General features: G+C 39.9%; 1 protein-coding gene across 1 annotated transcript in view; it reads left to right on the top strand.

Annotated features, from left to right (window-relative positions):
- ACOXL (acyl-CoA oxidase-like) overlaps positions 1-22,164 on the top strand; it is a 341,854-nt gene that overhangs the window by 100,404 nt on the left and 219,286 nt on the right. The window contains 1 exon segment of the mRNA XM_011953095.1: positions 15,464-15,588. Within this exon segment, the coding sequence (XP_011808485.1) occupies positions 15,464-15,588 (125 nt within the window).

Genomic DNA, 22,164 nt, shown 5'->3' with positions numbered 1-22,164 from the left:
CAAACAAATAGGACTACCAATGGCTTAATTTTTTAATATATAAAGAGCTTCTATAAATAAGTAAGAAAAATGCTAATGCCGCAGTATATAAATGGGCAAGCTACGAACAATTTGAAGAAGACATATACATAGCTAATAAATATGCATATAAGATAGATAGAAAAATTATTAATAATCAAAGAAAGGCAAATTAAAATGAGATAATACTTTGTTGAATTAGCAAAGTCATTTGAAAGGACAATACTCAGCTTTGGTAGGAATGTATTCAGATGGGCATGGCTATACACTGGGAGAAGGAATAAAAATCTTTCTGGAGAGTGAGTTGGTGATGTGTGTCAAGGGCTTTAAAAAAAGTTTGTATGTTTTGATACAGGAATATTTTTCTATATATTTACTCTAGGGAAATAATCATGAAAATTATGCCTTCAAGTATATTAATGACATGGGGAATTTCATACAATGGAATATTAGGTAAACAGAAAAGCAAGACACAGACTCATGATATAGCCCTAATTGAATATTTTAATATATGTTGGAGATATTCATTTTCCCTTGATTGTGACGTATATACCTATCTGGTTTTCTGATTTTGACATTGGGATGCCTGTAATTGTGCACACATTTACCGTGTAATATTTTCTTATTCCTGATAGATTATTATTAAATTAGTAGTACATCTTTGAGAGATATTTTTAAAGGGAGAAAATAAGACATACATGTTATATATTAACATCTATGCAGGCCTCTCTTTCTCTCTCTGTGTCTGTTGTTTATCTCTTTATATGGAAGCTAAATAAATTTAACATTATCACTCAATTTTCACACTTCTGCCAGGTGAACTTTCTAAAATTCGTATCTAAGTATGTCATATTTGAAACCTTCAACAGAACTTACTTCCAGGAAGATGAAGTAGGTATACTTTTCTCTCTTCCTCCCACAACAACTTAAAAAGCCTGGACATCATAAATAGAACAAATCTAAGAAGACTTTGAAAGGTGGAGACAAGAATGACACAATAGAGAGCTCTCTGGTTTTCTTTTTGTCTCATTTTTCCTAGACAAGGTACTGGTGGTGCTGACCACCCAGAATCACCAATGGGAGCAGACAAAAAAAAAAAGCCCCAATTAGCCTGCTTTCTCTAGCCAGAGGATCAGAAATGGGACACCCATCAAGACAGAAAACTTTTAGCTAAATGTTCTACTTCAGTCAAACACCACTGAAAAAACTGGGGTCCCACCTCCATCCATGTCAACAAAAGCTGAGTGGGGAGTATAGACTTCTGTCCTCCCCAGGCTGTAATGAGGTTCCCTAACTCCATTATCAGGGTGGTGTCAAAGAAAGGCCAAGCAGGGATCTGGGACTGGTGTCCCTGCCTTGCTAGGAAGTAACAGGCCCTCGCACCTGTGGCTTCAGGAGAGACCATGTGGAGAACCTGGACACCTAACTCAACCTAGACAACTCCTGCCACTTCCTGCCATGGTGGTATTAGAGGAGGCCAACTAGAGTTAGAACTGTCACTGCACTTCAGCAGTTATGACACTATATCCACTGCTGTGCCAGTAAAGACTATATGGGGAGCCAGAACTCCTGCCCCTCCCCAGCAGTAATGAGGAGCCCACCACCATCACTTGGGTAATAGAGAACAACTGGGGAACCTGGACTTCTACCTCTCAGTAATGACTGCTTTCCCTGCCACAATACTGTCAGACCAGATGCTTAAATAAGATCCAGAGTCTCACAATATAACATGAAAATATATGGTTTCAAAGGAAAATCACTCGCTATATCAAGAATCAGGTATATCTCAAACTGAATGAGTAAAGAAAATCAATAGGTGCTAACACAAAAATAACAGGGACGTTAGAGTAACCTGAAAAATATTTTAAAGCAGCCATCATAAAAATGTTTCAAAAAGAGAAATTACAAACATGAAAAAATCTCAGCAAAAAATAGAAAGTCTAAGCAAAGGAATAGAAGATATAAAGGAGAACCAAGTGAAAATTTTCAAATGGAAATATATAATAACCTAAAGAAAAAACTAATTGGATGGTCTCAACAGAAAAATTAAGAGGACAGAGGAAAGAATCAGTGACCTAGAAGATAGAACAATAGCATTTACCAAATCTAAACAGAAAATAGCCTGGAAAAAAAGGAAATGAAGAAAAAGCCTCAGGAACTTGTGGAACTTTAATAAAAGATCTAACATTTGTGTCTTTCAAGTCTCAGAAAAAAAAATGAAATAGACAGGAGGGCTGAAAAAGTGCTCAAAGAAATAAAGGCTGATTTCCCAAATTTGACAAAAGACATATCTATGGATTAAAGAAGCAGAGCAAACCCCAAACAGAATAAACCCAGAGCAACTCACACCAACACACATCATAGTGATACATCCAAAAACTAAAGACAAAGAAAAAATCTTGAAAACAAGAGAGAGAGAGAAACAATTGGAATCATAGCAAATTTTACATCAAAAACCATGGAGGCCAGAAAAAAAAGCGGCATGACATTTTTCAGGCACTGAAAGAACTATCAAGCCAGAATTCTATATCCAGCAAAAATATCATTCAGGAATGAAAAGGAAATCAAAGCACTTTCAGATGAAGAAATACTAAAAGGATTTGTCGCTAGCAGACTTAACCGAAAAGAATTGCTAAGGAAATTTTTCTAAACAGAAAGGAAACAGTAAAAGAAAGATCTTTGGAACACCAAAACTCTATAGTAAGCAATAATTATAATAATAATAATGATAATAATCCCACGTAAATACAATAGACTTTCCATCTCCTCTTGAGTTCTCTAAATTATGTTTGACAGTAAGCAAAAGTTGATACATTGCCTGATGTGGTTCTAAATGAATAGAAGAAATATTTAAGACAACTGTATTATACACAGGGGAAAGAAAAGGGATGTAAAAGAGTTAAGTTTTCTGTACTTGGTTTGAACTGGTACAATTCTGCCCCAAGTGGGCTGTAATTATTTATGTATATAACATTATAATAGCTAGAGCAACCAGGAAAAAAAACCTATACAAAGAGATGTACTCACAAACACTATAGGTGAATCAAAATGGAATTTTAGAAAATATTCAAGTAACCTAAAGAAAGGCAAGAAAAATAAAACAGAAATGAAAAACAGAGAAAACATTTTAAAAAGTCAGACTTAAGCCCTAACATACCAATAATTATATTAAATGTAAATGGTCAAATAATTCAGTTAGAAAATAGAGCTTGACAAAGTGGATTTAAAAACATAACTGAACTCTATGCTGTCTATAAGAAACTCACTTCAAATATAACAGTATAGGCAGGTTACATGTCAAAGAATGAAAAAAGACATATCATGCAAAGATTTGCCAAAAAAAGACGGAGTGGCTATTTAAATTTCATATAAAGTAGACTTTGGGGAAAAGTTAATTATCAGAGATTAAAAAGGACACTCAGTAATGATAAGAAGGGTCAATCCATCAAGAAGATACAGTAATCCTAAATGTCTATGTAAAACACAGCACAGCCTGCAAAATATGTGAAGTGAAAACTAACAGAACTGAAAGGAGCTATAGACCAATCTACAGTTGTAGTAGGAGACTTCAACAGTCCTTTCTCAACAATTGATGGAACTAGGCAGAAAGTCAGCATGAATATAGAAAAACTCAACAATACTATCAGCCAATAGGATCTAATTGACATTTATAGAACACTACATCCAACAAAAGTACAGTACACCTTCTTTTAAAGTGCTCACCTAACAGTATCAAGATACACCATAGCTTGTCCAGGAAAAAAAAAAAAAAACTGCAACAAATTTTTAAAATTTGAAGTCATACAGAATGAGTTCTCTGACCATGATGTATTCAAACTAGAACTTTGTAACAAAGATAACAGGAAAACTCACCAGCATTTCCTAACTAAACAACACAATTCTAAATAACTAATAGTAAAAAGAGGAACTCTCAAGAAAAATTTTAAAAAATATATTGAACTAGATGGAATTGAAAATATGTATCAAAAATTGTGGGGCTCAGCTAAAGAAGTGCTGAGAGGAAAATTTTATAACACTAAATGTGCTAAATGCAGATATTAGAAATGAGGAAAAGTTTCAAATCTCAATATCTAAGCTCTCATTTAAAGAATGGTCTTTTTAGTCCATTTTGTGCTGTTATAACAATACCATAGACATTTATTTCTTATAGTTCTGGAGACTAGGAAGTCCAAGATCAAGGCCCTGGCATCTTTTAAGGGCCCTCCTGCTATGTCCTCTAAAGGACAGGAATGCTGATTCCTCACATGGCAGAAGGCAGAAGAGCAAGAGAGGTCAAAATAGAGTGCACTCCTCTCATCAAGCCCTTTACAACAGCATTAGCCTATTTATGAGGGCAGAGCCCTTATGACCTAAACACCTCTCATTAGGCCTCACCTCCCAACACCGTTGCATTGGGGATTACATTTCCAACACATGAATTTTGGGGGTACATATTCAAACTATAGCAAGAACCTAGAAAAAGAAGAACAAAATACGTGGAAAAGAAGCAAAAAGAATAAAGTAATAAAGATAAGAGCAGAAATCAATGAAATGGAAAACAGAACAATAGAGAATATCAGTGAACAAATAAATGGTCCTTTGAAAAGGTTAATAAAATTGACAAACCTCTAGTGAGACTGTCAAAGAAAAAAAGAGACTACACAAATTACTAACATCAGGAATGATACAGGGGATATTATTGTAGACACTGAGAACATCAAAAGAATAATAAGAGAATACTAGGAACAACTCTGTAAACATAACCTTGAAAACTTAGAGAATGAATTCCTTAAAAAAACACAAAATATCACAACTCCCCCAATGGGTAAGATAATTTGAATAACCTTCTAACTACTAAGGAAATTGAACTCATGATTTTAAAACTCCTAAGAAAATCTCCAGGCCAGATGTTTTCACTGGAAAATCCTGAATGTTTCCAGAAGAATTATTAATAGCAATAGTCCTATACAACTCTTTTAGAAAATAGAAGCAGAAAGAACACTTTCCAGGTCATTTTTTTTGAAAGTTATCCATATACTGATCCCCAAACCAAATAAAGAAAATATAAGAAAAGGAGAATGCAGGACAATATTCTTCATGAATATAGATACAAAAATTTTTAGCAAAATATTAGGAAATGGAATTTAGCAATATAAAAAAACTGTAGATCACAGCCAAGTGGGATTTATTCCAGAGATGGCATGCTGGTTTAATATTTAAAAACCAGTCAATTTGATCTACCATATTAACATGCTAAAGAAGAAAAATCTCATAATCATTTTAATTGATATAGAAAAAAGTGTTTGAAAAATTCCATATACATTCATGTGAAAACACTCATTCAAGGAAGACTAAAGAGGAATATCCTCAACTGAATAAAGATCACCTACAAAAACTGTCCAGTCAACATTACACGTTACGGTAAAGGACTGAATTATTTCCCTTTAAAATCAGGAATAAGGCAAGGATGTCTGCTCTTGCTACTGCTATTCAATATAGTGCTGGAAGTTGTAGCCAGTGCAATAGGCAAGAAAAGGAAATGAAAAGCATATAGATTGGAAAAGGAGTACTAAAACTGTTTCTATATTCAGATGACATGCTTATTTATGTAGAAGACCCCAAGATACCTACAAAAACATCCTAGAACTGAGATGAATTCAGCAAAGTCAAGGGTGCAGAAATAAACATGCAAAAATCAATTATATTTGTATATGCCAGCAATGAACATAAGGGTTTCAGAATTAAAAATACAATATAAGTTATGATTGTTCAAAAAGTTGAGAACTTAGGTGAAAATTTAATAAAAGCATGTGTAAGACTCCTGAGAACAACACAACACTGATGAAAGAAATCAAAGATCTAAATAAATAGAGAGACATACCATGTTTATGGATTGAAAGATTCTGCTGTTGTTTTAAGAGCCTATGGGCACCCTTTACCTTTGAGACTGTGGATTGAGAGGGGAAGTGGAGGCTTCAGCTCTTAAGCTGCTTGGACAATTTCCATTGCCAAGAGCAGTCTAAGGTCTACTTGGAGCATTAAGAAAGGGATGCACACTCTGAAGCATACTTAATTACCTGACTATTGACTCATGATGCCCAACCTCAGTGACGGGAACCTGGAGAATGTTGGGGCTCTGCATTTATCTCCTTGCTCACACGTGGTGGTCAGGCTTGCTACCTCCAAGATGACAGCAGGTTCTGGATGGCTGTTGGGGCAGACAGGATGGACGGAGACTCCGCATCTGCCATAAAATGGAGGGGAAAGAGGAGAGAAGGCCTGAATCCCGAGAGACTTGGCCCTCTTTCTTCCTTACTTTTATAGCCAAGGTGCTGGGGCTTCTGCAAGATCTCTGCAGTGGCGCTGATGATGGAAGGTGTTTCCTCATACAATTTTTTAAAATATGAAATTAATACAACAGTGAAATAATTAGCTCACCCCAGGCAGCCTCAGCTATAATTTATGGCTCCATGTCTCCCATTATAACTTTGTTTTGCATTCATTAGTATACAATTTTTTTTAAAAGATCTCAAGGATTCACAGTTCTGACGACTAACATTAACTACTCTGTCACTCACAGATATTGCTAAGGCTATCATTCTGAAAAGTAAATTAATTTCCCTTGGGTGAGAACCATCTGAAAAACATTCAGGCTCCTCTCTAGGGTCGGCTGATTGACTCTGGAAAGAACTCGCGGCTCCTATGGCAACGCAACGTGCTAGGAGACCCGGTGCACACCACTTTCCTAGGCTTTTGTTTTGTCCACCCTGTCCTTACCTGGAATTTGGGAAGAAGAAAATTGGCTGGTGTTTTGGGGTACATAAAAGGTGCAGGTGCTGTTAGAAAGCTTTTCAACACACACACACACACACACACACACTTTACCAAAAAAAAAGTCAGTACACTTAGCTTGTTTTCTTCCCTCTCGGCAATCTCATTATCTTTAATTTAAGGTTGGGTAGAAGAGACTTTTAACCCTGAAGCTCTTTTTACAATAGTTTTAGTGATGCAGAGTAAGTCAATGCTTTGTTTGGGATAAAGAAAAAGAGTGCTTTTTGGGGAAAATTTAAGATGGCTTTCCTAGATCAAGGATGAGCAGAAAAGCAGGTAATTTTAGGGACTCCGGAGGTAATGGTAATGACTGCAATGACGATGCCTTCTATGCCTTGAACACCTGCTACATGTCAGGCATCACTTAGTCCTCATGCTCATTATCAGCCTCAGTTAATGGTTGAGGAACCTGAGGCTCACAGGGTTTCTGTTACTTGCCCAAGATAACACAGTGGCAGGTGTTAGAGTCTGTGTGCAAACCAGGTGTGTCTGATCCAAAGCCTGAATTTCTCACCATTCCATCCTGTGCAGTGAGGCAGGTGGGGAGGTGATGTTGACCTGGTCCCAGGATGGTCTCCCACAGGCAGCATGAATTGCTAGAGAGGACAAAAAACAAACTCAGTACAAAGGCAGCCAGGTTCCTTGGTGTTTATTTTAAGTAGGTTTGAACCATAGCATGATGGGTTAGACCCACTTTTGTTTGTGTAATTGAACCCTTGAACGAAGAATCTGAAATTGGCCAATATCAGATCCAGGGTGACCCTACTGGTCCTTGTCAGTCAGGGTTATAATGCTGGCCAGAAATGACCCACTCAATGGAAATATAGAGCCAGGGCTGCAGGTTTATCCTGGGTGGTGTTGTCTCTTACCTGAGGGGCTTCTGCAGTCTCCACGGGGGTCATCCTGCAGCTTGTGGGAGGATCTGCAGCCTGCTCCATGCAGCATTGCTCTTGCAGTGTTAATAGGTGGGGTAGACAGTCTTTGCAGTCTCCAGTAGCAGAGTGTCAGCTGGATACCGGTCACAACTTTAAATCCATGAGACCTGTTGGGGAGGGCGTTTATGATCCCCAGTTTTTGATCTGGCATGAACTTTGAGAAAGGAAAAGAATAATTGGCAAGGGCTTTTTCTCTGAGGAGCTACACTCTCTGACCAGGGAAATCTGAGCTTTAGTGTCTGTGTTTGCAGGTTTTGGGACACTCTCTCTGCTCTGTATGTAGACTATGTGACATTGACACCAAAGCCACAAACCCTCATCTCTTTCCACTCTTTCCACATCTGAAATATTCCCGTGTTTAAAAATTGCCATTGTCATTGAACTCATCACAACCACTGAGAATCATGTGTTCTATTCTGGGGTGGCTGGATTGATAGACTGTTGAGGGTTGGGAGGAAAAGAGGTGATGAGAAGGTGCGAAAGTTATTTGTTGAGATTTCTCAAGGATCTGAAGGGCACTTTGAGAACTCTTTCCTGGGACCATTTTGTGTATTTAATCACAGTCAAACCTACTATCAAAGGAGCATATATCTCTACATGACACACACACATACACACTTACACACACACGGGCTTCTTCCATCTCCTCCACAGGTGGATTGAAAGTTGCCCATTGGGCTGTGTGTGGTGGCTCACACCTGTAATCCTAGCACTTTAGGAGGCTGAGGTGGGTGGATCACTTGAAGCCAGGAGTTTCAGACCAACCTAGCCAATATGGTGAAACCCCATCTCTATTAAAAATACAAAAAATTAGGCAGGTGTGCTGGCATGCACCTGTAATCCCAGCTACTCAAGAGGCTGAGGGAGGAGAATTGCTTGGACCCGGGAGGCAGAGGTTGCAGTGAACCGAGACTGTGCCATTGTGCCACTTTACTCCAGCCTGGGTGACAGAGTGTGACTGTCTAAAAAAGAAAAAGTTACTCATGGGAAGACTGACAACTAAAACACACAGAATGTTGTACATTAAGCTGATGTTTCAATGTAGGATTGCTCAGGCCCAAGGGGCAAACCATTATATGTTCAACTTAAAAAAAAAAAAAACAGGGCCAGGCACGATGGCTGCACCTGTAATCCCACCACTTTGGGAGGCCGAGGTGAGCAGATCGCTTGAAGCCAGGAGTTTGAGACCAGCCTGGGCAACATGGTGAAATCTAGTGTCTACTAAAATTACAAAATTAGTCAGGCGTGGTGGCGCAGGCCTGTAGTCCCAACCACTCCAGAGGCTGCGGCAGGAGAATCTCTTGAACCCAGGAGATGGAAGTTGCCGTGTGCTGAGATTGTACCACTATACTCCAACCTGGGCAACAGAGTGAGACTCTGCCTCAAAAACAAAGAGGAAGAAAGAAAGAATAAGAAACAAAACAAAAAAGCAGCAGGAATTGTGTGCAACCTGGTCCCTTCCATGATCCCAAGGTGGAGGGTGGGATCACCTGGGGTTGGAGGCAGCGAGGCTTGGGGCTGAAGGTCAGGGTGTCTGACTCTCACACATTCTTATTGATAATAAGAAGCCAGATGTTTACATCCTGGCTGGCCAGCTGGGCCAAATCTTCCAAGTTCAACTCATGGCATTAAAAATATCCTACTTTGTAAAAGATTTGCCCTCTGAGTTTGTGTGTCTAGGAGCACCCCAGAGAAGGGGGAGAAATAGGACACATGGGCTATGGACTCTATGAGAGGTGGGAGGGTTTCCGTGGGGGCCACTGGCAAGGGGGTGCAGTGGTCCAGCTGCCAGGCACTCATAAGCTCTCTTGAATCCTGCCTGTGGTCAGGTTATTAATGAAGGAAGGTGGCCACAGAGGAAGGTGGCCTGAGCCCAGGAAGGCACTGAGCTTTTATCTGCTGAGTCAGCACCTTGACAGTGGAGGAGGGTTTTGTTCTCCCTTCTTCTGGCTGCAGGGATACCTGCAAACAAGTTTGTACCCCAAGAAGTCTCAGAGTCCAGGGCGAGGCTTAGCCCCAAAGCTCCTCTCCTTCGAAGCTGACTGGATGCAATGGTACTGCAGAGCAGGAAACATGGGAAGTAATTATCTTTTTAGTAGGTCACTGGCCTCCTTTGGGAGAAGAGACCAGAGGGAGAGGGGAGAAGGCGAGTAGCGCGGCCCCCCTAGAGGCTGCGCCTGCAGTAGCTGCCTTGGTGATTAATAGCCATGTCACATCCCACGAATATTGCCTTAAGCAGCCGCGTTCAAAATTGAGTGGGAATGAAATAAAACAACCCAAAATAAATGTTTCCTCTATTCCTTAGGAGTTGCTGGAATCTAGAAATAGCTTTTAAAATCTATAATTTTAAATGGCATCGTTCACAGCACTCTTCGAGCCCAGCTTTATTCTCACATGGATATCGTTGTGCACACAAGCACCGCTTTTTGATTTTAAAGACGGTGAAAAATTTGAGCTAAGTGACTTTTTTTTTTTGTTTGTTTGTTTGTTTGGTATTGAAATAAAAATTATATTTACAGAGAGAAATATAGCCTTTGTATGTGTTTTTAAAGAAAAATAGTAACCCAGTGGAGGAAAAGGATGGGAAGAATACTGTGTCCACATAGATCATGAACTGAAACAATGAAAATGTCTGGCAGGTGGTAATTGCTGGCCAGCTGCAGGGATTACAGCCCTGTGAGCTGTGTTCAGGGCAGTGTGCCAGGATACTGGCAACCAGAGTCCAGGTCTGGACTGTCATGGCCCTTGGTGAGACCGATGGGGCCTGAGAGCATAAATAAGAGGGTGACCACAGTGTGGCAGGGCAGGGTCTCTCATGGGCCAGGCCCTCTGGGGACGTCAATTCTTGAGGACTTCAGTCTCTGCTGCCTCTGCTGTTGCCAGGCTGCCCGCATAGGGGCTAACAGTGGCGGTCACAGGGCTGACCTCTTGCTGCATGTTTGGGTGGGAGAAGCTTCAGTAGCCCTCAGTGTCATTCCTCCTTGGAGAAGCCAGAGCACACATCTGATGGTGAGAAGCAAGAGTAAACTCCCTGCTCAGTGCTTGGGGGTTGTCAGGGTCTTGGACCAGAGGAAGGGAAAGAAAGAGTTGGGTGGTGCCTACCTTCTGCCCACTCACTCGTTTCCCTATGGCCCCTGGCAGGAAAGCCTGTGGTGGAGTGGGCTATTGGGCACAGAGGAGGCTCCTTCCTTTCGTTTCGTCTTCTATCCCTATCCTAACTGCCCTAGCTCCCAGCCAGCACTCCAGGGTCTGAGAATTGAATTTTGTTCAGAGCATCTAATGACAAGCAAATGTTCCAAGGAGAAGCGGGGGAAGGTGGGTGGAGGGGTCGGTGTGGAGCTGCTGGAAGCTGGCAGGGCATTCATCTGCCCTCCTGCCTCTGTCTTTCCTGGGCGCATATGTCAGGCCAGGCTGGGGCACCAGAAGACTGAGCGGGCCTTCCCTCAGTGAGCTGAGTCCAGTGACAAGTGCTGTTTTAAAATGTAGGTTATATTATTACTCAGTATGGTGGGGCTGGCAGATCAGAAGAGGGCAGTCATTGAAAGCATAGTTTGTTACTCACAGTTCCCAAGAGAAGGGGCATGCCATGCCACACAGGGCCACACGGGGAAACACTAGCATTGGTTAGAAGGGAGAGGGCATGAATGGAAAATGTGGACAATCGCCTTTATTGTGGTTTCCACAGGAAGAAATAGGCAGGTCTGGTAAGCAGGTTTAAGACTGGCTACTATGGATAATTTCAGAAGGCTCTGAGGCATAGGATCTGTCCTGAGTTGTCTGGTACCTGGCCCTGGGGAGACTAGGGTAGGCCCTGAGTGGAAGAGCCAGATAAAGGAGGCAGTGGGAATGGGGTCCTGAACTGATTTGTTTGCATATGAAAAATGCACTCAAAGAGGAGTTGTTTGCTGTCTTTAGGAATTAGCTGGCCCTGGGAGCCCCTGTCCCTCCGGGGTCAGTGAAGTCCCAGATGTCGAAGCATCAGAGGCACATGGTTAACACAGGTGCACGTGGCACCAGCTGGAAAGGGAAGGTGCTGGGCCACGTAGGAGGGACAACATGAAATGCTCAGGGCATTCCGGGGAGAAGCACCTTCCTGCTTTGGTTGGTTTGGTTCTGTGCAGTTTTTGAAGGGGTGTGCCAAGGAGAAGGGGAGAATCAGAGAAGTCTCAGTTTGGGGAGAGGGCATTTGGCTGAGCCACCAAAAATGAGCCCAATTAGACACTGGCAGTTAGGGGTGGGGTCGACTGCAGGCAGAGAGCCCTGCTTAGACAGAGGTCCGGGATGGGAAGAGCATCTGAAGGGGCTTAGTGAGAGAAAAGGTTGGAACACTCAAGTCAGAACTATAGCAGGCTCTTGAATGCCAAGCTGAGGCATTTGGATTTTATTCTCTACAAGCTGGCCAGAGCCATTTTGCTCCCTAGAAGTTCTTCCAGTAGATTCATAGACTCACATAGAATGTCTATGCTTGGCTGTGTATCACAGTTACAGCACATAATTAACAAGTTAGGATGCTGACGTCAATTTATTCTGGATAGAATAAAAAATGCAATGTGGCTAAAAACTCATTGCCCCCTGGGCCAGCAGTTAATGTCAGGGAGTGGAAAGGGCTCTGGGGTCCTCAGGGAATAGCCGTTTCCCGCCCGGAGGGTCGGGCTTCCGAGTTCCAGCAGATCGCATTATGGGAATAGGGTCCAGAGGTGCCAGAGCTTCCTATTTTTAAAGAGGATCTGGACATTTAGATTCTTGTGAACACTCCTGATTTTTGTGAAATTACCTGGGAACTCAGCAGTGGATTAGGAGAACATAACTCCTCTCTGTCAGCACAGGGAAAGGCACTGCAAGGCCTGCCACATGGAGCCTTGGTGGCCTCTTTCTGTTCTTCACCCGTCACCCCAATTGAACTGTGAGGGTAATAGAGGAAATGGCACTACTACAAGCTATGCCTCCATTGCGAAACTGAGGCACAACAGGTTGGGGTCAGATCTGGCATCCAGATACCTTCCCTGAGCTCTCCAGTGGCCAATCTGCTGTGCTTCATTTGCATTTCCTCGTTTGCAAAATGAATTCATTCTTTCATTCATTAAATGAATATTGAATGTATGGTGGCCAAAACAAAGAGTTTGCCATAGAAACAGAAATTTTGATGAGATGCTGTTTAAAATTGTGCTATTGGCCGGGTGTGGTGGCTCACGCCTATAATCCCAGCACTTTGGGAGGCCAAGGCGGGTGGATCACCTGAGTTCAGGAGTTCAAAACCAGCCTGGCCAACATGGTGAAACCCCATCTCTACTAAAAATACAAAAAATTAGCCGGGCATGCTGGTGGGTGCCTGTAATCCCAGCTACTCGGGAGTCTGAGGCAGAGAATTGCTAGAACCTGGGAGGCGGAGGTTGCAGTGAGCCAGGATCGTACCATTGCACTCCAGCCTGGATGACAGAGTAAGACTCCATCGCAAAAAAAAAAAAAAAAAATTGTATTATTATCATAGTTATTTTTCGCAAAAAACAACAACAACAACAACAAAGAAAACTAATAGGTGTTGTGGTCAGTCACTGCTTTTGCTGTCACTGTGTGGGTAAAATGTCCTGAAGTGAAGCTTTGGAGCATGGGGCCATGCCCAAGGCTTTCCCTGCACATGCCACCTTGTCTGGGTTTTCTCTGTGTCCCAGGCTCTGGGCTCAGTGGCTGGAACTCAACCTTCTTGACCTGGTAAACTCCCAGTGCCTAGCATGGGCACAGGACAGACACACAGATGCTCCCCAGTGGGGTGAATTGCATGTGGGCATTGTCTGGTTTTGGTAGGTAAGAGTCTAGCCACAACAGCCATCAATAAAGCTGCAGTAGAATCACAGCATGTAAAAATGGAAGTTAAGTGGGGGAACACATGGAATTTGTAAAATGACTGTATTAATCAGCTTGGGCTGCTGTAACAAAATGCCATAGACTGGGCAGCTTAAGTAATACAAATTTATTTCTCACAGTTCTGGAGACTTCAAGTGAAAAATCAAGGCACTGTCAGGTCTGGCAAGGAAGCTCTTCCAGGCTGGCAGATGGCCAACGGCTGCCATCTTGCTGTGTCCTCACATGGTCTTTCTCAGTGCATGGGTGTGGGCAGAGAGGGACCTTTCTCTTCTCTTTTTATAAGGCCACCAATCCTATCAGATTAGGACCCTTATGACCTAATTTAAGCTTAATTGCTTCCTAAAAGCCCTATCTCCAGATAGTCACATTGGTTGTTAGGGCTTCAGTATGTGAATTCTCGGGGGACACAGTTCAGTCCTTAACTAAGACCTAACATCATGATGACATCATTACTGGCTTTGTGATTTTTTGTTGGTTTCACCATGATACAGGAAAAGTTGACAGGTTTTCCTGTAGACTGAGCCCTTCCATTTGGAGCCACGAGCCTGCTGTGGTTGTGTGTGAACTAGGGTGGAGGGGCCAGCATGGATGAAGGGCTGGTTGGGGTGGTGTTCTTGAAACGGTCATCTGTGGGGTGGTTAGACTATGCCTGGGGGAAGTCTGTGCACTTAGAAAACAAGACTGTGCTCACAGTGCTTGCACGCGCCCTTCCTTGTGTGCGCTTGTCGTTTGTCCTCACCACCCACATGACAGCACCAGACTATGAGATGCCTTAAACACTAAAAAGATCATGGTGCCCTTCTTTCAATTACAAATAAACACAATATTTAAGAATAAAATTATGTTCAAGAAAGTCTTTATCAAATATAAGATTTTTAAAACAATTGGTTCTTCTCTTTGAGTGGTTTGATAGATGTTCTCACCCTACTGGTGTGTGAAGCGAAGATCTGCCCACCATGCTTGATAACATAGCACAGTGTGTGTGTGTGTGTGTGTGTGTGTAAGTGAAATGTTGTTCTTTCGTAAACCAACGTTAAACTCAGAGCTGTTCAGAGACAGCATGCTGCCGAATGTAGGATGTAGAGCATCAGGCTGCCTGGAGCAGAGGGTGACCTCTATGAAGAGCCTGGGCTCTTTGCAGTCTACAACTGTGAGATCCTGGGGGATTTGTCCCTGGGCATTGCCTGTGGGGACAATCCCACGCCACTTTATAAATTGCTCCAAGGAAAGCCTTGGTTCACCTGACATCGCAGCCTCAGAGTGTAATGCACATGCTGTCTGCAGGGCACAGGGATTTAAGGCAGGATGTGGAGAACACCTTTTCCACATAGAATTGCAGGGGGGTTTAGGTGAGCTAAAAGTAATGACCCACCTGTGAATCTGACAGGAGCACCAGGGTTAATGTCGCCTTCCTTGTTGAGAATGTCCTTTTGAAATATGTTCTAGGGTATTGCTCCTGTCCTATTAATTATGTCGCAAACTTAGTAAAGCTGAATAATTAATGATCATGGGGCACTTGGAACTATAAAATGTCATGTAAGTGTTAAGGAGTAAAAATTACTCTGGTGTTAGATAGATGTGCTGCTTTAAAAATGTTCCATGCTGGGAAGGTTGACTTCTAGAAGAGCTGAAAAGCTCCTGTTGGGCTTTCTTCAGAAACTTGGGATGTGTTGCCCTAACCACATTTTAGGAAATTCAGATTTCTGGATTCTGGAGTCTTTGGAAGGCAAATGGCTAGCCAGCACTTTCAGCTCTAGAAATGAAGTCGACCCCTCTTCTGGATTTTGGTAAAAATCGTGTTCGTTGATTCCCTCTAGTCGGAGGTAGTTTGGGCCCAAAACCAAGGAAGAGGTGAAGATCATTGAGCACCAAACACAGACCCTGTGTCTGATGCCCCACCTGGCCACAGCCTTGGCCCTGACGTTCGTCAGCAGATGAGATGGCGCTCAGGCTTTGCTCTGTCAGGGGAAGTGTGATGCCCGGGCGTGAGTAAGAATTCAGAGAAGCAGGCACAGGATGTCATTTTCTAACTGTGATCAGGAAAGAGTCTATTGTTAAAATCGGATGCCCGGGTTAAAAGCATTCTCGGATGCTTAAACCTCTGCAGATGTTTTTAACCTGGACATCTGCTTTTAAAGGATGCTAAGGTCCAAATCTTGATTGTCTCTATATTCAGATGAATGGAGGCCACAGAGACTTTGAGAAGGCAGGAGCCAACGTTTCTCCAGAGTTTTAAAAAGTAGCAGACTTAAACAGTTAAAAGTTCTTTACCTTCTGATAAAGGTTCTAATTACCAGTAAAGTTTTCAAAAATAGGTCCAGGTGTGTGTGTATTTGGTGGGGGGTGTGCGGGAGGCAGGGAGTGAGGAGCTTTGAATAAAACGTGTATGTAAGTACACCTGGAAATTCACATTCTACCACAGGCTTTCATTTCTGCCTCTCAGCTATTGCTCCCCAAGTGCTAGGCCATTGTCCAGCAGTAGTGTGTCATGTTATCATCATCCCTGCATTATAAAGATAAGAAACTTAGGATTTATCTCAGATCACAGAGCCTAGAAGTAGTGGACTGGGAGTGGAACTCCAAACTCTGGGCCCTATTCTGTGTTCTTTCCTCCTTTCATAAGCAATTTTGCTTCTCAGTGTTAACTCCAATCATTCATTTCTGAATAATTTAGAATTGGCTTGTGTTTGAAATTTAACATGCTGATGGGGAAGCTAGTCCCAGGGTTTATAAAAGGATGGTAATCAGAGAGCCCTTGGCATATCTAGTGTGCTGCTGACTATGGATTGCCCAGCCGTTGCTGGCATGGCTGGGAGGGTTGGATGGGTGCACCTGTGTTCTTATTGTACACGAGGCTGGCAAGTGGAATGCCAGTGTTCCAAGGTGCAAGGACACTGAACCCTGCAGGCTGAGCTGCAGGTAGCAACAGTAAGATCCACCCATGCCACCTGGAAGAAAATTTAAAGCACTTGCATCCGCCATCTCTTACCTAACATGTTTCTGAATGATGTTTTGAGGCTTAATTTGCATACAGTGAAATGCATAGATTTTAGTTTTTAGTGAAGTGATTTTTGACACACATATACTCTTCTCGTGTAATGAACACTAAAGCCAAATATAAAGCATTTCCATCATCCCCAAAAGTTCCCTCTGGCCCTTTTGCAGTTGACCCTCACCTTTCCACCACAGCGGAGACAAACAGTTTTCTGATTTCTATTCCCATAGTTTAGTTTTGCTTGTTCTTGAACTTGATGAAAATGGAATCATACCATATGTATTCTTTTGTTTCCAATTTATTTCATTCAACAGAAGGTCTTGATGTTCCTCAATGTCATGGATAGTTTGTTAATTTTTATTGCTGAATAGTAACATGAAATGACTAGCTTGCAGTTAGTTTATCTCTTCTACTGAGGGACATTTGAATTGTTTCCAGGCTTGTAGTTACTATGAAAAAGGCAAAGTGAATATTCTTGTACAAGTGTTTCATTTTTCTTAGGATAAATACCTAGAGAGGACTTGCTGGATAATTAGGTAAATGTATTTTTAACTTTATAAGAAATTGCCAGTTTTTCAAAGAAGTGGTACTGTTTTACATGCCCTCAAGCAATATGTGAGAGTTTCAGTTGTTCTTCATACTGACCAACATTTGTTTCAGTTCTTTCTTAATCATATTCACACTAGTAGGTATGAAATGTTATCACACTGTTGTTTAAATTTACACTTTTCTGGTGTCTGATGACATTGAGCACTTTTTTTCATGTGCACATTGGCCGTTGTATATCTTCTCTGTGAAAGATCTATTTAAATCCGTTGCATATTTTTCTAAATTGAGTTATTTATCTTCTTATTATTGACTTATAAGAGTTTATAATAAAAACAAGTTCTTACTTTAAATATTTTTGGTCAGTGCGTATTTTGCCTTTTTATTTTCTTAATAGTGTTATTTGGGGGAACAGAAAATTTTAATACTGCTTAAGTCTAATTTATCCTTTTCTTGTTTTATGATTATTGCTTTCTGTGTCTTTTCTAAGACATTGTTACAACCATAGCTTAATAGTAAGTCTTGAAATCAGGTAGTAGGTCTGACCTTACAGAAATAAAAAGGAATATAAGAGAATACTATGAACAATAGTATGCAAAAAATATATATATAAAACCTATATGAAACGGATGAAGTCCTAGAAGGAAACAAACTACCAAAATATAATAAAGAATACATAGAAAATCCTAATAAACCAATCACAGAATATTAGGTAAATAATTTTAAAACTTCCAACAATGAAAAGCCCAGGCCTAAACAGCTTTAATAGTGAATTCCACCAAACATTTAAATAAGAGTTAATATCAGTCCTCCACAAACTCTTCTAAAACACAGAAGAGGAAGGAGCACTTCCCAACTTATCCCATGTGGCCAGTATCACTCAATACCAAAATAAGGCAAAGACATTAGAAGAAAACTATAGAGCAATATAGATGTAAAAACTTTTAACAAAATACTAGTAAACTTAATCTAGCAACATATAAAAAGGAGTATACACCATGACCAAGTGAGATTTATCCCAAGAATGCAAGGTTGGTTTAACATATCAAAAAACAACATACTAGACTATGTTAATAGAACATATGGAAAAAAACCATGATCAGCCCCATAGATGCAAAAAAAGCATTTAACAAAATCAAGTACCTTTTCATGATAAAAACAGTCAACAAACGAGGTATATAAGAAAACTTTCTTTACCTGATAAAAGTCATCTATGAAAAACCCACAGTTAACATCATATGTAATGGTGAAAGATTGAATGCTCTGTTCCTAAGATTAGGAACAAAACAAAGATGTCTAATTTTTCCATGTCTATTTAACATCTTGTTGAGGTTCTAGTCAAGGCAAGTAGGCAAGGAAAATAATAAAAGTCATGTAAACTGGAGAGGAAGAAGTAAGCTATCTGTATTTGCAGATGATATGCCTTCATATATAGAAAATCTTACAGAATCCACTAAAAATTTATTAGAAATGACATGTTCAGCAAGACTGCAGGATAGATCAATAAATAAAAATCAGTTGTGTTTCTATAGACTAGCAATGAACAATCCAAAAATCAAAAAGAATAAAATACCTAAGGATAAATTTAATAAAGAAGTTAAAAGAAGCTGTGAATATATGGAATATATGTTCATGGATCAGAAGATATAATGTTGTTAAGGTGACAATACTCCCCAAATGAATCTATAGATACAAAGCAATCTCTATCAAAATCCCAGAAGCCTGATTTTTTTTTAGAAATTTACATGCTGACCCTAAAATTTATGGAAATATAAAGGACCCAGTATAGCCACAACGATCTTTAGAAAGAGTAACAAAGTTGGAAGGCTCACATTTCTCAATTCAAAAACTTAACATGAAGCTGCAGTAATCAAGACAGTGTGGTACTGGCATTGGATAGATATATAGGTCAATGGAATTAAATCAAGAGTACAGAAACACATCCCTAAATTTCTGGCCAGCTTATTTTTGACAAAGATGCTAAGACAATTCAATGAAAGAACAGTCTTTTCAATAAATGGTGCTAGGACAACTGGATATTGATATGCAAAAAATGAAGTTGGACCCCTATACAGCAGTTAACTTAAACTGGAGCATAAGCCTAAATTTAAGACCTAAGACAATAAATCTCTTAGAGGAATCTCTTAGAGGAGCAAATCTTTGCAACTGTAGGTTAGGCAATGGTTTCTTAGATAGAATACCAAAAACACAATTACAAAAGAAAAAAATATATACATTGGACTTCATAAGAAGTAAAAGATTTTTTTGTGCTTAAAAAGTCACCATCAAGAAAGTGAAAGACAATCCACAGAATAGGAGAAAGTTTTTTCAAATTATGTATCTGGCATATACATCTCAACTTGTATCTAGAACATACATGAATTCTTGCAATTCAGCAATAAAATGACAATCCAATTGAAAAATGGGCAAAGATCCAAAGACATTTCTCCAAAGAAGATGTACAAATAACCAATAAGCACATGAAAAAGTACTAAAAGTCATTATTTGTCAAGGAAGTACAAATCAAAACAGCAATCAGATAAAACTTCACACCCACTAGGATGGCTATAATGAAAAACATAATAACAAGTGTTGACAAGTATGTAGTGAAATAGAAACCTCATACATTGCTGGTGGGAATGTAAAATGGTATAGTCGCTTTGAAAAACAACTTGGCAGTTCTCCAAAATATTAAACATGAAATTGGCATATATCTCAGCAATTCTACTCCTAGGTATATACCCCAGAGAAATGAAAACATATATGCACACAAAAATGTGCACATGAATGCTCACAGTGACGTTTTTTGTAATAATGAAAATGTGGAAAAAATCTGGATGTCCATAGATTAACAAATGGGTAAACAAAATATGTCACATTCACAAAGTAGAATATTATTTGGCAATAAAAAATAATGAAGTACTGATACATGCTATAACATGGATAAACCTTGAAAACATTATGCTAAGTGAAAGAAGCTAGTCACAAAAATCATGTGGAATAATTCCATTGATATGAAATTTCCAGAATAGTCAGAGTGATAGAGATGGAAACTAAATCAGTGGTTGCCAGGGACTGAGGAGTAAAGGAGGTGTATTTAGGCCAGTCTTGCATTGCTATGAAGAAATACCTGAGGCTGGGCAATTAATGAAGAAAAGAGGTTTAGTTGGCTCATGATGCTGCAGGCTATGCAAGCATGGCACAGGCATCTGCTTTGCTTCTGGGTAGGCCTCAGGGAGCTTTTATTCATGGCAGAAGGTGAAGTAGGAGAAGACACGTCACATGGTGAAAGCAGGAGCAAGAGAGAGTAGGAGAGGTACCACACACTTGAAACAATTAGATTTTGTGAGAACTCACTACAGTGAGGACAGTGCCAAGCCTGGAGGAATCCACGCCCGTGACCCAAATACCTCCCACCATGTCTCACCTCCAACATCGGGAATTACAATATGAGATGTGGAGGAGACATCCAAACTATATCAGGAGAAAATGAGGAGTGATTGCTAACAGGTATAGGTTTTCTCTTTTGGGTGATGAAAATATTCTACAATTTAGATGGTGATGGTTGCACAACTCCCTAAATATACTAGAAACCACTGAATTGACACTTTAGAAGTGTGAATGCTGTAGTTCAAGAAATATATCTAATAAAGCTGTTAAGAAAGAGAGAGGAGGAAAAAAGAAATCAGATTATGTGAGTCCTCTAAGTATTTTTTTTTCCCCTTGAAATTGTCTTGCTATTTTAGAGTTTTTGCAAGTCTGTTTAGATTTATTTGTGATCGCATTGAATCTGTAAAGCAATTTGGGCAGTATTGCGTCTTTCAGATTAATGAAGATGATATATCTCTTTGTTTATACAGGTGTTCAATTTAAGTAATGTTTTATAATTTACAGTGTGGAAATCTTGCACATTTTTCACTAAATGTAGTCAAAAGGCATTGATTTTTACTTTAATTCCCAATTGTTAATATTTTATAGAAATATAACTCATCATTGTGTATTGACCTGTATTGTCACTAAATTTACTTATTAGTAATTTCTTTGTAGACCGTTTAGAATTTTCCACCTATGCAATATATAAAATATGTGTAAAGAAAGTTTTGCTTATTTTTTTCCAACTTTTTAATTTTTGTTTTGTTTTGATTTTGCCTTATTAGACTGGACAAAACCTTCAGTACAATATTGAGTAGCAGTGGTGAGGGTGGACACCCTATGTTGTTCTTGACTTTAGGTGAAAATGCATTCAGTATTTCACCATTAACATGAATGTTCACTGCAGATTGTTATTGTCTTTCTCATTTGTTTTAATTTTTGTGGGTATATAGTAGGTGTTACATAGTAGGTGTTATATTTAAGGGGTATGTGAGATGTTTTAATACAGGCATGCAATTTGAAATAAGCACATCATAGAGAATGGAGTATCCATCCCCTCAAGCATTTATCCTTTGTGTTATGAACAATTCAATGACCCTCTTTTAGTTATTTAAAAATGTACAATTAAGTTATTACTGACTATAGTCCCCCTGTTTTGCTATTAAATAGTAGGTCTTATTCATTCTTTTAGGTCTTATTCATTCTTATTCATTGATTAGGTCTTATTTATTCATTAGGTCTTATTCATTCTCTTTAGGTCTTATTCATTCTTATTCATTCTGTATAACTGTTTTTGTTGTTGTTGTTGTTGATGCCCTTTATTAGACTGAGGAAATTCCCTTCAATTCCTAGTTGGCTGAGTGTTTTTTTCATGTATGTTCAATTTTGACACAATTTTTCTTTCTCTATTTAGATGGTCATATGATTTTTCTCCTTCATTCTATTAATGAAATGAGTTACATTAGTTTTCAAATTTTTTTTTTAATTTTATTTTTTATTATACTTTAAGTTCTAGGGTACATGTGTATAACGTGCAGGTTTGTTACATATGTATACTTGTGCCGTGTTGGTGTGCTGCACCCATCAACTCGTCAGCACCCATCA

The sequence above is a fragment of the Colobus angolensis genome, unplaced genomic scaffold (assembly GCF_000951035.1).
Source record: "Colobus angolensis palliatus isolate OR3802 unplaced genomic scaffold, Cang.pa_1.0 Scaffold356, whole genome shotgun sequence".
Taxonomy (NCBI): domain Eukaryota; kingdom Metazoa; phylum Chordata; class Mammalia; order Primates; family Cercopithecidae; genus Colobus; species Colobus angolensis.
The sequence above is the reverse complement of the archived record's forward strand: the minus strand, read 5'-3'. Positions and strand labels throughout refer to the sequence as shown.